This window comes from Erinaceus europaeus, chromosome 13, assembly GCF_950295315.1.
Source record: "Erinaceus europaeus chromosome 13, mEriEur2.1, whole genome shotgun sequence".
Taxonomy (NCBI): Eukaryota; Metazoa; Chordata; class Mammalia; order Eulipotyphla; family Erinaceidae; genus Erinaceus; species Erinaceus europaeus.
The window spans coordinates 91785906-91800627 of record NC_080174.1 but is presented as its reverse complement, the minus strand read 5'-3'; the positions used below and the strand labels follow the sequence as shown (position 1 = coordinate 91800627).

Below are 14722 nucleotides of genomic sequence, written 5' to 3'. Positions count from 1 at the left end.
TTTTCTTTTTTAATTCTGGTTGTTTTTTTTTAATTTGATAGATCTCAGAGAAGTTGAGAGGGGAGGGGGAGATAGAGAGGGAGAAAGAAAGACAGACATCTACAGCTCTATGTCACCACTCCTGAAGCTTCTCCTCTGCAGGTGGGGAGTGGATAAGGGGCTCAAAGCCAGGTCCTTGCTCATAGTGACATGAGTGCTCAACTAGGTGTGGTGCTGCCTGCCACAGACATTTACAGTTTTCTTGGACATACTTTATAGTGATAACGAATAATGGAGGACCAGTTTTTATGTGGGTGTAGCTTCTAATTTCTCCTGGGTTTTTGTGTTTGAGTTGACTTGTAAGACATCTGAGGTTGAAGCCTTTGCCCAACAGTAGTATTCAAGAAATCACATTTCTCTTAGTAATTTCCCCAGTTTCCCCCCTTTCTTTCTTGGAACTAACAATAAAAAGAAGAATAAAGTATTTTTTTAACTAAAAAGACATAGTAGTATTGAAAATACCCCCTCTGCCTTTCTCTCTGTCTCTAAGTCACTAGTGGTTTGATATGGTTCACACGGCAATCGAGTTGCAGGACTGTAGTCCCACACCACACTCACCATGAAAGTCCTGTCTCCCCTCCACCCTTGTGCCTTGTTCTCACACCGGTGACACCAGAGTTCTCGTGAAGTCTCAGAGACAATGTGCTGCGTGGCTACTCCCCCTCACATTCACGTATTTCAACTCTCTCTATTTCACATACGAGGGAAGCCATCTAGTAGTTATCTTTCACCTCCTTGCTTACTTCACTGAACATCATCACCTCCAGCCCCACCCATTTTGTCCTGAAGGACACAGCATCATCTTTGTAAACTACGGCGTAGTATTCCGTGGGGTATATATCCCATAACTTCTTTTAAAATTTTTTTATTTACTGGGGGATTAATGGTTATAGTCAACAGTAAAATACTATAGTCTGCATGTGCATAACATTTCCCAGTTTTCTACAAAACAATACAACCACCACTAGGTCCTCTGCCATCATGTTCCAAGACCTGAACCCTCCCCCACCCCCCAGACCAGAGTCCTTTCCTTTGGTGCAATACACCGCCCATAACTTCTTTATTTTAAATATTTTTATTTATTGTAATTGGATAGAGACAGAGATAAATTGAGCAGAAGAGGGGAGATAGGGAGGGAGAGAGATGTGGTCTGGGAGGTGGTACAGTGGATAAAGCATTAGATTCTCAAGCATGAGATCCTGAGTTCAATTCCCGACAACTCATGTACCAGAGTGATAATCTGGTTCTTTCTCTCTCTCTCTCTCCTCCTACTTTCTCATTAATAAATAAAAATTTTTTTAAAAGAGAGAGAGAGACAAAGAGGGAAAGAGACTACTTCACTACTCATGAAGCTTTCCCCCTGTAGGTGGGGACTAGGGACTTGAACCTTAGTCTTTGCGCACTGTAATATGAGTGCTTAACCATGTGTGCCACTGCCTGGCCCCACATCCCATAACTTACTTATTTTTTCTTTTACTGCTCAGCTCCGGTTTATGGTAGTTCAGGGGATTGAATCTGGGACTTTGGAGCCTCAGGCATAAGAGTCTCTTTGTAGAACCATTATGCTGTCTCCCTCGCCCTCCTAACTTCTTTATCCAACTGTTCGCTGATGGTGGCTTCCACTCCTTGGCTGTGGTGGATGGTGGAACAATCTCATTCTCTTTATGGTTTCTTTTCTTTCTTCCTTTCTTTCTTTCTTTCTCTCTTTCTTTCTTTCTCTCTTTCTTTCTTTCTTTCTTCCTTCCTTCCTTCCTTCCTTCCTTTCTTTCTTTCTTTCTTTCTTTTTCTTTTTTTGTTTGTTTTGTTTTGTTTTTGCCTCTAGGGTTATCACTGGGGCCTGATGCCAGCACTACAAATTCACTGTGGCTGTGGCCATTTTTCTCATTGTACTGGACAGGACAGAGAGAATTGAGGGGAGCGGAGACAGAAAGGGAGACAGACAGAGAGACACCTGCAGACCTGCTTTACCTCCCGTGAAGTGCCCCCACCCCTGCAGGTGGGAGCTGGGGGCTCGAACTGGGATCCTTGTGCTTCATACTATGTGCACTTAACCTGGTGTGCCACCACCTGGCCCCCTCTTTATGGCTTTTTTGGGTGAAGATTTTTAATTTTCTTTCTTTAATTTGTAAATATTTATTTATCTATTCCCTTTTGTTGTTCTTATTGTTTTATTGTTGTATTCATTATTGATATCGTTGTTGTTGGGTAGGACAGAGAGATAAATGGAGAGAGGAGGGGAAGACAGAGAGGGGGAGAGAAAGACAGACACCTGCAGACCTGCTTCACCGCTTGTGAAGCAACTCCCCTGCAGGTGAGGAGCCAGGAACTGTGATCCTTACGCCGGTCCTTGTGCTTTGCGCCACTTGCGCTTAATCCACTGCTCTACCGCCTGACTCCCTGAAGATTTAAATTTTCATGTTGCCAAGTCAGTCCATCTTGTCCTTTCTACTAGAACCCTTTATGTTTGGCTCTGTGGGCCTTTTCCTCTGCAGTCTCAGACACACCCTACCCATATCTCCTGGGATATGACCCTTTTGCCTACCCTTGACCCTGGGGGTGGGTACAGCCACAGCCCCATATGCATATACTTTTATTAGAAAGCCCAGAGCATTGTCCCACCTTCTGATTAGTCCTTGGCCCTCACCTTCCCTGCCTGGCCCTACTCCATTGCCAGGGGAGTCCCCGGGTCCACACACAACAGAAGTTGTAGTGGTGGGCATCTTTGATTGGTGACCAAGGAAGAGTGGCCCCCAGATCTCTGAGCAGGACAATGCCTCATGAGTGAGACAGGTGGGGAGAGGGGCCGTGCTCAGGCTGAGTGGGTGGCAGAGGGCAGTGCAGGTGGAGTGAGGGGTGGGTGGTTAGAGGGCAGATAGCACTCCCTCTCTGTGTGCCCTGAGACACATTCTCCCTCTCCCTGGCTCTGACATAATCTGACGTGCTTGGAGTTTGGAGGCTGACTGTGGAGCTGGGGGGCTGTAGAGCCTGGGGAGGGAAGAAGCCTTTCCCAGGGGCCTGGCCTGGAGCTTCCTGCTTCTTTCTCCAGAGCTGGCCTCCCAGCAGCTGTGCTCACCGGGGTCCGGGGACTGTAGGCGGCGTTGTGAACTTGAGTATTACCTGGACCAAGCCGGCCGCTGCACAGCTTGTGTGAGCTGCAGTGGAGGTAAGGGCCTGGCCTACCGTCCACGGAACTTCTTCCCTGAGCAGACAGGCTTGGAGGGATTTTATTCATTCACAGAGAAGATAGAGAGAAAGAACCAGAAATCACTTTGGTACATGTGCTGCCGGGGATTGAACTCAGGATCTCATGCTTGAGAGTCAGTGTTTTATCCACTGTGCCACCTCCACATGGCTTTCTAGTTTCAGTCACAAATAGAGTGTGCAGAAAACTCCCAATATATAAATGCACTGTGAAACCTTTTCTTTTACTTTTTTATTCATTTATTTACTGAGGGGGTGGGGCAAGGCACTGGAGCTTCCTACAGTGGGAAGGGGACTGGGTTCAAATATTTCACTGGCCCTTTAAACTTGTGATTCAAGAAAACATTTAGCATTTTACCTTTTGAATTTGAGAAAACAAACAAACAAACAAAAACAAAACCACACATCTAATTTATTTATTTGAAAGAGGCCAGTGTACCACTCGACCATATGCAGTCCTCACCCAAACCAGATATGAACTCCATCTGCAGAGTTTTTCTTTGCTGTCAAGTTCATGTGAGTCAGGTCTCTAGATTCCCCCTGAGTGAAGCCATCTGGCAGCCGTCTTTCATCTCTTTACTGACTTCACTAAGCATCATCCCCTCCAGTTCCATCCATTTTGGAACACAGTCTCATCTTTTTTTGATTGCAGAGTAGTATTCCATGGAATATATATCCCATAACTTCTTTTTTAAATTTTTAAAATATGTATTTATTTTCCCTTTTGTTGTCTTTGTTGTTTATCATTGTTGTTATTGCTATCGTCGTTGTTGGATGGGACAGAGAGAAATGGAGAGAGGAGGGGAAGACAGAGGAGGGGAGAGAGAGACAGACACCTGCAGACCTGCTTCACTGCCTGTGAAGCGACTCCCCTGTAGGTGGGGAGCTGGGGGCTCGAACTGGGATCCTTATGCCTGTCCTTGCGCTTTGCGCCACGTGCGCTTAACCTGCTGCACTACTGCCCGACTCCCCCTATAACTTCTTTAGGGTGTAAAATCTTTTTGTTTATCTGTCTGTTTCAATTTTGTCATTGCAAATTCCAAACATTCAGAAGCAGAGACAGGAGTGCTTATGAACTTCAACCCAGTTTTATTAACATCATTATTATCATTATTATTATCTTTATAGCAAAAAGGAATGGACTCTGGGCACCACACTGCCAGTTTCCCTCCCTCCCTTCCTTTCTCTTTCCTTCCCCCCCCCTTTTTCTGTGTGTGTGTATGGGGAGCTTGAAGTAGGGAGAGAAGGGAGAGAGACAGACAGAGAGGACGGACCCCTCAGAACTGCTCTCCCCATCCACTGTGCTCTCTGTGGTGCGCCCAGTGCGTGTGGGCTTGGACACGGCCCCATGCACAGGCAAGGCCTGCCCTCTACCAGGGAGCTGTCTCCTCATCTTCCTCCAGCTTAAAGTAACTGGCGCGCCTCTGCTAGTCTTGGCTCATCTGTATCTCACCCGCTCACTCTGTCCTTTGGGTCCTTTCTCTTTCTATCTTTTTTTTTTTTTTTAGTTTTTTTAAATATTAATTTATTTTCCCTTTTGTTGCCTTTGTTGTTTTTCATTGTTATTGTAGTTATTGTTCTTGTTATTGATATCGCCGTCGTTAGATAGGACAGAGAGAAATGGAGAGAGGAGGGGAACACAGAGAGGGGGAGAGAAAGACAGACACCTGCAGACCTGCTTCACCGCCTGTGAAGCGACTCCCCTGCAGGTGGGGAGCCGGGGGCTCGAACCGGGATCCTTAAGCCAGCCTCACGCTTTGCGTCACGTGCACTTAACCCGCTGGGCTACTGCCTGACTCCCGACTTTCTCTTTCTTTTTTAAAGATTATTATTATTATTATGAATCTCATAACATAGAGAGGTCAGAGCAGCATTGTGGCATGTGTGGTGCTGGGAACTGGACTTCATGTTTGCAAGGACAATGCTCTCCCCCTGAGCCCCTCAGATTGCAAAACCAGTTTTTATTCATTTATTTATGTTTCCCAGAGCCCTGCTCAGCTCTGGCTTATGGTAGTACATGGGTTTGAACCTGGGACTTTAGAGCCTCAAGCATGAGAGTCTGTTTGTATAACCACTATGCTATCTGCCCTCAGCCCTATTTTCTTTTCTTCCTGTGGAGCCCTGGCCACATTAAAGTGCCAGAACATCAGCAGACAGACCCTGACACATTCCGGGGAGGCAGAATACAGGAGAAGGGTGGTAGCATGTGGCACCATGCAGAGGAAGCCCCCACACACTCTGCACCCCTGAATTGATTCCATGGAGGCAGTAGGCATTGGAGGGGGAGGGGGACTTGCTCTGTGCTCAGGGCAGGCAGGTGACACAGAGGATGGTGCAGTGGCTGCACGGGCACTGGTCATCTGGACAGACAGACAGAACCTGAGTTTTGACCTCCTGGTGGAAATAACCAGCTTTTTTCTCTAATGGTGCTTAAGGCATGTCTAGGTGTCTCTCTCTCCCTCTCTCTCTCTCTCTCCCCCTCCTCCATTTCTCTCTGTCCTGTCCAACCAAATGGGAAAAAAAATGGCCACCAGGAGCAATGGATTCATAATGCTGGCACTGAGTCCCAGAGGTAATACTGGAGGAAAAAAAGAAAAGAAAGAAAGAAAGAAAGAAAGAAAGAAAGAAAGAAAGAAAGAGAGAGAGGAAAGAAAAAAAGAGAGGAAAGAAAGAAAGAGGGAGAGAGAATCAGAGCGTCACTCTGGCCCGTGCAACACAGGGCATCCCATTCAGGGCCTCCTGCTTTATCCACTGCGCCACCTCCTGGGCCACTGTAGATTTGTTTTCTTTCTTCTTTATTGGGGGATTCACGGTTTACAGTCGACAGTAAAATATAGGCCACAGCTTGCTCAGCCTCTCATCTGTTGTTGGACACCTGGGTTGCTTCCAGGTTTTGACTATTACAAATTGTGCTGCTGTGAACATAGGTGTACACAGATCTTCTTGGATTGCAGAGTCCTCTAGATGTTGGGGTGAACCTGTTTGCATGCTGTCCCTGTCTGGGTTGCCCTGGAGTGAGGGCTGCCTGCTCACACTACACCCACAGGCCCAAGGTTCGAGGCAGGCCTCTTCCTCAGGGAGGACGCACACCATGGAAGGGACAGGCTGAGGGCTGCTAACACAGCTTGCCTGGTTAGAGCTTTGCTACACGTCAAAGCCAGGTTTCGTCCCAGCCCTTCCTGCTCTGGAGAAAGCCATGGCGCTCGAGTGTCTCATGACCCCTTTGTCTCTGTCTCTGGTTTTCTGTTTCTGGCTTTCATTCTGTCTGAAAAAATACAGTCTTGAGCGTTGAGGCTGTGGCAACACCGCCAATAACAAAAATACTGATATCACAACAACAACAACAAAATTCCATCAGTGAGGCCAGGCAGTGGCGCACCTGGTTAAGTGCTCACATGACAGTGCACAAAGACCCAGGTTCAAGCCCCTGGTCCTCACCTGCAGCGGAAAAGCTTCACGAGTGGTGATGCAGTGCTGCAGATGTCTCTCTGTTTCACACTCTCTTTTCTTCTTTCTTTCTTTCTTTCTTTCTTTCTCTCTCTTTCTTTCTTTCTTTCTTTCTTTCTTTCTTTCTTTCTTTCTTTCTTTCTTTCGTGCCTCCAGGGTTATTGCTGGGGCTTGGTGCTGGTACTATGAATCCACTGCTCTTGGAGACCATTTTTTCCCCTTTTTGTTAGACAGGACAGAGAGAAATTGAGAGAGGAGGGGAAGATAGAGAGGGGGAGAGAAAGAGAGACACCTGCAGCCCTGCTTCACTGCTTGTGAAGCATCTCCTATGCAGGTGGGGAGCCGGGGGCTGGGACCTGCATCCTTGCACGGGCCCTAGTACTTCATATTATGTGGACTTAACCCAGTGCACTGCCCTACCCCTGTGTCTCTCCCTCTCTGTCTCCCCCTCCCTTCTCAATTTTTCTCCATCTCTCTCAGAATGATAAATAAATAAATTTTATTTTATTAAAATTTTTTTTTATATTTATTTATCCCTTTTGTTGCCCTTGTTTTTTATTGTTGTTGTTGATGTCATCATTGTTAGATAGGACAGAGAAATGGAGAGAGGAGGGGAAGACAGAGAGGGGGAAAGAAAGACAGACACCTGCAGACCTGCTTCACCACCTGTGAAGCGACTCCCCTGCAGGTGGGAGCTGGAGGCTCGAACTGGGATCCTTACGCTTCACACAGTGTGTCCTTAACCTGGTGCGCTACCACCTGACCTTCCTTCCTTCCTTCCTTCCTTTTTTTTTTTTTGCCTCCAGGGTTATCACTGGGGCTCAGTGTTGGCACTACAAATCCACTTGTCCTGGCATCCTTCTTTTTTTCCTTTTTATTGGACAGGACAGAGAGAACTTGAGAGAAAAGAGGGAGATAGCAAGGGGGAGAGATAGAGAGACACCTGTAGACCTGTTTCACTGCTTATGAACCATCTGTGCTGCAGGTGGGGAGCCTGGGGCTTGAACCCAGATCCTTGTGCTTAGTACTATGAGTGCTTAACCTGGCCTCTTCTTTCCTTCTTTCTTTCTCTCTCTTTTTTCATCTCCAGGGCTTGACTATTATAGACTCCTCCTCCTCCTCTCCCCCTCTGTACCTATATCTGTATATAGATATAGACGCAGCAAGAGAGACATCAGCCCCAAAGCCCCCTAGCGCCATACCTCTCCCATGGAGTGTTCGGGGTCTGGAAACCTTGGCTGCTCACACAGGACAGTAGGATCCTGCCCCCCCCCCCCCACCGGAGCTTTGCAGTGACCCTCTGGGCTGCTGAAATGACATTCTCCTTTGGGCCGTAGCAGCTCCTGCTGAAGTCTGAGCCTACAATTCTTTTTCTTTATTTTAATTATTTTTATTTATTTATTAGATAGAGACACCCAGAAATTGAGAGGCAGGGGAGATGGGGTGGGGGAGAGACCTGTAGTCCTGCTTCACCACTTGTGAAGCTTTCCTCCTGCAGTGGGGACCCGGGGTTTGAACCTGGGTCCTTGTGCACTCTAACATGTGCACTCAACCCAGCACCAACAGTTCTTTATTTTCTCTAGCGTTTTGAGTTGCTTTTCTTTTTCTTGTTGATGACAAAGCGAGCCTTCACCATGTCATCTTCTAACTCTGCAGATCATGGGACTGGCCCCTTCCTTTACCCAGACTGCTCCTGGCCTTCCCTCCACTTCTTTTCCTCCTCTGTGTGGGCTCCACCAGTCTGCAGTACAACAGTAGCCTACAACTTCCTCTCCCTACTCTCTGGGGACACGGTCACTTGTTTTCTACATTCCATGAATTCTTTGTTTTTGTCCCCCTCCCCCCCCAATGCTAGTTGGATTACATCTTCAAGTAACTTTCTTAGAACAAACACAAGGGGGGTGGGGCAGAGGGAAAGGGAGAAGGGACTTTCAGGGCCTGTAATGCCTAAATAGTTTTTATTCTGCTTTTAAACTTAATTGCAAATTAACTGAACAAAGAATTGTTGGCTTGGGGCCAAGTGGCCCCGATTTCTGGCTCTCTTTATCCACTAAATAAATAAAGACAATAAAAAATAAATTCAAAGATAATGATGTCAAAGATAATGATGGAAATCTCATTTCATTCCTTGCAATAAGAGAACCCATTTGACCTTGATGTTGAGGCTATGTCTCTTTAGATGGCCCAAGAGCGGCTGTTTGGATTTAGAGAGAGAGCTAGCTCAGCCTGCTAAGTAACAACCTTTTTTCTTTTCCTTTCCTTTCTTTTTTTCTAAATTGGAACTAAGAGTAGGTAGGCTCTATTAATTAGTATTATTTCTTTTTACCAGAGCACTGCTCAGCTCTGGTTTATGGTGATGTGAGGAATTGAACCTGGGAGCTTCAGGCATGAGAGTCTCTTTGCATCACCATTATGCTATCTACCCCCACTGCACCCTCTCAACTCTCATTGGAGCTCATTGGTGTTTGAAATACTAATTTGAACACTAATTTGCAAACAAATAGAAATTATCATAGTAGATTTGCACCTTTCTCATAGCCTAAGGCCCTTGGGCTTCACCTAATGGGGGAGTGATTTGATGGTTCCCAGGAGAGGAAGGTTGCTCCGGGTTCTGTTGATCCAAGGAGTCAGTCCTAGCCTTGTTTTGCCTTCAAAGCCGTTCAGGAAAAATCTGTAAATGTGTTTAGATGGAAGGGCTGTCAGTGTGGGGGATGGTGGTGGTGGTTATTTTTTACCAGACCAGGGTGGTTCTGTGACCAGGGACCTGGGGGTGAGAGGGAGGGTGCCAGGCATCAGCTAGTTCCAATGTGGGTCAGTTCTGTCAAGGAAAGACATTAGTATTCCAGGAGACTGGAGCCAAGATGGGTGAAGGAGAAAGGAACTTTATTTGCTTGGACAGAGAGCCTAGGTCACCCTGTGAGCTGTTGGTCATGAATGCAAGTTTAACTTTCTTTTTTTCTTTTTTACCATTTTGAGTCAGGCAAGCAAGCAAAGTTAGCCTCAGGTTACAGAAGCAAAACAATCAGTTATAGCAGCTAAGTACTCACAGGGAATCTTGCTTTTCACGACCAGGAAGGAGGGATTGGGTAGGTTTACTGGAATTCCTTTCCAGCTAAAATTTTCTGAATTCTCTCTAGTTTCCCTCTCATATCTGCTCTAGAAAAGTAATTAATTGTGAACTTTTAGGAAAGTGCCCACAGTCTCCAGGAAGGAGGTGTGGTACAATGAGGAATCCCAGTTCAAGCCCCCGGCTCCCCACCTACAAGAGGGGACGCTTCACAAGCAGTGAAGCAGGTCTACAGGTGTCTCTCTGTCTCTCTCCTTTTCTATCTCCCCCTCCTCTCTCAATTTCTCTATGTCCTATGCAATAAAATGGAAAAAATGGCCGCCAGGAATAGTGGATTCCAAAAGTCAGCACCAAGCCTCAGCGATAACCCTGGAGGCAGAAAAAAAAGAAAAGAGCTCCCCCTCCCCAGACCTTCCAGCTCTGCAGTGTCTGTTCTTACAGAGAGGGGGCTGGCTCAGATCAGAAGTGATCAGATGTGAATTCGTCCTCAAAGACATTCTGCCTGGCTGGCAGTGACATAGCCACTCCCTGCCCCTGGACTCTGTGAAATCCTATGTCCTCACTGAATTGTACATGGAAACACAGCTGCCTTCTTCACATTAGCGCCAGGCCAGAAGTGACCCTAGTGTCCTCCAGTGGGTGGTGGTGCAGACACTTAGCACAGAGCTGCTGGGTCGTGGGAAAGAAGGAAGAGCTGGCACACACAGTGGGAATGAGGCCCCGGAACCTTAAGCTGAGTGACAGGAGCCAGACTTCACACTGAAAGAATTCAGCTGTGTGGAACTGGTCCATAAGGACAAGACAGTTCAGTCACGGTGTCTGCCTGGGGGGCTGGTTGTAGTGGGAGGCTTTCTAGAGTGGTGGGAATATTCTTTTTTTCTTTATTGGGGGATTAATGCTTTATAGTCAACAGTAAAATGCAGCAGTTGGGGGGGGGGTCGGGTGGTAGCGCAGTGGGTTAAGTGCAAGTGGGAACGTCAGGATCCCGGTTTGAGCCCCCGGCTCCCCACCTGCAGGGGAGTCCCTTCACAGGTAGTGAAGCAGGTCTGCAGGTGTCTGTCTCTCTCTCCCCTTCTCTGTCTTCCCCTCCTCTCTCCATTTCTCTCTGTCCTATCCAACAATGACAACATCAATAACAACAATAATAACCACAACAACGATAAAACAACAAGGACAACAAAAGGGGAACAAAAAGGTTTCCAGGAGCAGTCAATTTGTGGTGCAGGCACTGAGCTCCAGCAATAACCCTGGAGGCAAAAAAAAAAAAAAAAGTAGTTGGTATATGTGTAACATGTATAACATTTCTCAGTTTTCTTTTAAAATTATTTTTATTTATTTGTTATTGGGTAGAGACAGAGAGAATTTGAGAGGGGAGGAGAGATAAAGAGGGAAAGAAGCAGAGAGACACTTGCATCCCTGCTTCACTACTTGTGAAGCTTTTCCCCTGCAGGTGGGGACTGGGGGCTTGAACCTGCGTCCTTGTGCATTGTAATGTGTGTGCTTAACCAGGTGCACCACCACTTGGTCTCCATTTCTCAGATTTCCACGTAACAATTCTACCCCCTCTAGGTCCTCCTCTGCCATCATGTTCCAGGATCTGTACACCCCCACCACCCCCAAAGTCTTTCACTTTGGTGCAGTATACCAATTCCGTTCCAAGTTCTGCTTAGTGTTTTCCCTTATCTTCTTCTTCTAGCATTTGCCCTTCTTCCGTAGCCAGTCAACAGCGTCAGGTTGAGCCTGATGTAAAGTTTCGAGACCTCCTTTGAATCTGGAGAGGTGGCAGTCGTTGACTTATGTGGGTCATAGTCTGTCTGTAGCCGCAGGGGCAGTTCGTGTCGTCTCTGGCTCCCCAGCGATGGAACATAGCGGCGCACCGGCCATGGCCTGTTCGATAGCGATTGAGGAGGGCCCAATCATAACATGCTAGGTCAAAGCCGGGTTGACGCTTGCAGGGGTCTGTGATGAGGTGTTTGTTCTTTACCTCAGCTGACTGCCAACTCTGTTTCCAAGAGTCTGGAACAGAGAAGTTCAGTGTAGGCGTAGGGGACCAGATTGGGTGACGAGACGTCAAGCGTTGGACAGGGTGGGCGAAGATATCCGCGTATACTGGCAGGTCCGGTGGAGCGTAGACGTGGGAAATGAACTTAGATGATGCCGCATCCCCACGAATATCTGGCGGGGCGATGTTGCTAAGAACTGGCAGCCATGGAACCAGGGTGGAACAGATGGTTCCAGAAATTATCCTCATGGAGGAATATAATTTGGAGTCGACCAAGTGGACATGGGGGCTAGGGAACCATACTGGGGCACAGTATTCTGCGGTGGAATAGCATAATGCCAGAGATGATGATCGTAGTGTGGAAGCGCTCGCGCCCCATGAGGAGCTGGCCAGTCTTGCAATGATGTGACTCCTCGCGCCCACCTTTGCTGCAGTTTTTATGAGATGTTCGTGAAATGACAGAGTGCGATCGAGAGTAACGCCAAGATAGACTGGCTGGGCTTCATGCCGGATTCTCGTATCGCCAAGCTGCACATTAAGCTCACGCGAGGCCGAGGCATGGTGTAGATGGAAAACAGATGATACCGTTTTTGCAGTGCTAGGGATTAGTCGCCATTTTTTACAGTAATCAGATATCAGAGACATGTCTTTCGTGAGTGTTTCCTCGAGGATGTCGAACTTGGATGCCTGAGTTGCACAGCAGATGTCATCGGCTTTTCCCTTTTGGTCTTGTTTTTCAGCTTCTGTCCATGAGTGAGATCATCCCATATTCATCCTTCTCTTTCTGGCTGATCTCACTTCACATGATTCCTTCAAGCTCCATCCAAGATGGGATGAAGAAGGTGAATTCACCATTTTTTTTAAAAAAAGTTAAATATTTATTTATTTATTACTTTTTGTTGCCTTTGTCGTCTTTGTTGGATAGGACAGAGAGAAATGGAGAGAGGAGGGAAAGACAGAAAGGGTGAGAGAAAGATAGACACCTGCAGACTTGCTTCACCGTCTGTGAAGCAACTCCCCTGCAGGTGGGAAGCCAGGGGCTCGAACCCGGATTCTTATGCCCGTCCTTGTGCTTTGCGCCGCATTCGCTTAACCCGCTGCGATACTGCCCTACTCCTGAATTTACCATTTTTAATAACTGAGTAGTATTCCATTGTGTATATAGACCACAGCTTTCTCAGCCACTCATTTGTTGTTGGACTCCTGGGTGGCTTCCTGGTTTTGGCTATTACAAATAGTGCTGTTATAAACACAGGTGTACACAAATCTCTTTGGATGGGTGTGTTGGGTTCCTTAGGATCTATCCCCAGGATAGATTGCAGGATCATAGGGTAGGTCCATTTCTAGCCTTCTGAGAGTTTTCCAGATTGTTCTCCACAGGGGTTGGACCAATTGACACTGGTGATGGGAATATTATATATATTTGCCTCCAGGGTTATTGCTGGGGCTCAGTGTAGGCAGTATGAATCCACTGCTCCTGGTGGCCATCTTTTCCTTCCCCCCCCCCCTTCTATTTTATTGGCTAGAACAGAGAGAAATTGAGAGGGAAGGTTAGATAGAGAGGGGAAGACAAAGACGGACACCAGCATACTTGCTTCACTGCTCATGAAGTGTCCCTGCTGGTGGCGGGGGGGAGGCTCGAACCCTGGTCCTTGTGAACCTTCTGCAAAGTACTATGTGTGCTTAACTGGGTGTGACGCCACCTGGCCCCCAGTGTTCTAGATGTTGAATGGAGCTAGTGCTGCTTGGAAGTGGTTATTATTATTATTTTTTTTCTTGGTATGAGAGCGCTGCTCAGCTCTGGCTAATGGTGGTGCTGCGGATGGAGCCTGGACCCTTAGAACCTCAGGCAGGAGAGTCTTTTGCAGAACCACTGTGCTGTTTCCCCCTTCTGTGTACAATCTTTGGAATTAAAAAATACTTATTAATGAGAGAGGAGGAGGTGTGTACAGTTTGGCCTAGGTTTGTCTAGGGATGTATCTCTCTCCCTTCTCCTGACCTGGCCTCCTGGCTGAGGAGTTGCAGGAAGGGAGCTAGGAGGAGCAGACACCCCCTCAGGCCCAGGCTGTGAGTCCTGCCTCAGCCCCTGAGCAGAGAAGCCACATGGACATCGGACGTAGGTGGGGAAGGCACGCAGGCACCTGCCTCTACCTGGCCAGTATGTTCGTGGGGGCTGAGGGAGGAGCCGGTCCTGGAACACCACCTGCCTGACTGATCCCACTCCACTGCTGTCAGGGCTGGGAAAACAGCTCACCTGAACAGGTACTGCTTGGCCTGCCATGTACATGGCCCAGGTACCAGCCTGGCCCTCACCAGTGTAGAGCTTTCGGTGCAGCAATGTCCTGCCCTCTCTGTCTCTGTCTACATGTATCTAGCTTTAAAAGTTCACCTGGGGGGGGGGGTTTAAAAAGTTAACTTGGGGTGGCGAGCAGTAGCACAGCAGGTTAAGTGCACATAGTGTGAAGCACAAGGACTCGCGCAAAGATCCTGGTTCGAGGCCCCGGCTCCCCACCTGCAGGGGAGTCACTTCACAGGTGCTAAAGCAGGTCTGCAGGTGTCTATCTTTCTCTCCCCCTCTCTGTCTTCCCCTCTTCTCTCCATTTCTCTCTTTCCTATCCAACCACAACAATGGAGAAAAAGATGGCCTCCAGGAGCAGTGGATTTGTAGTGCAGGCACCAAGCCCCAGTAATAACCCTGGAGGCAAAAAAAAAAAAAATTAACCCAGGGTGGAAGAGATATGCAAAGAGACACTCTTACCTGAGGCTTCAAGGCCCCAGGTTCCATCCCCTGCACCACTATAAGCAGAGCTGAGCAGTGCTCTGATACAAATAAATAAATAAAATGAATAATTAAAAATAAATAAATCTTTTAAAATGTTAACCTGAAGCAGTGATGCCCTGGAAATTACAAAAAAGAAAGAGAGGAGGATGGAAAGAAAATTTTCACTGTGGCAAGAAATACCCCC

General features: G+C 47.4%; 1 protein-coding gene across 1 annotated transcript in view; it reads left to right on the top strand.

Annotated features, from left to right (window-relative positions):
- Positions 1–14722, top strand: part of TNFRSF8 (TNF receptor superfamily member 8) — an 86851-nt gene that overhangs the window by 41018 nt on the left and 31111 nt on the right. Inside the window, exon 7 of the mRNA XM_060204960.1 lies at positions 3086–3202. Coding sequence (XP_060060943.1) covers positions 3086–3202 — 117 coding nt within the window. The remainder of the gene's footprint in view (positions 1–3085; positions 3203–14722) is intronic.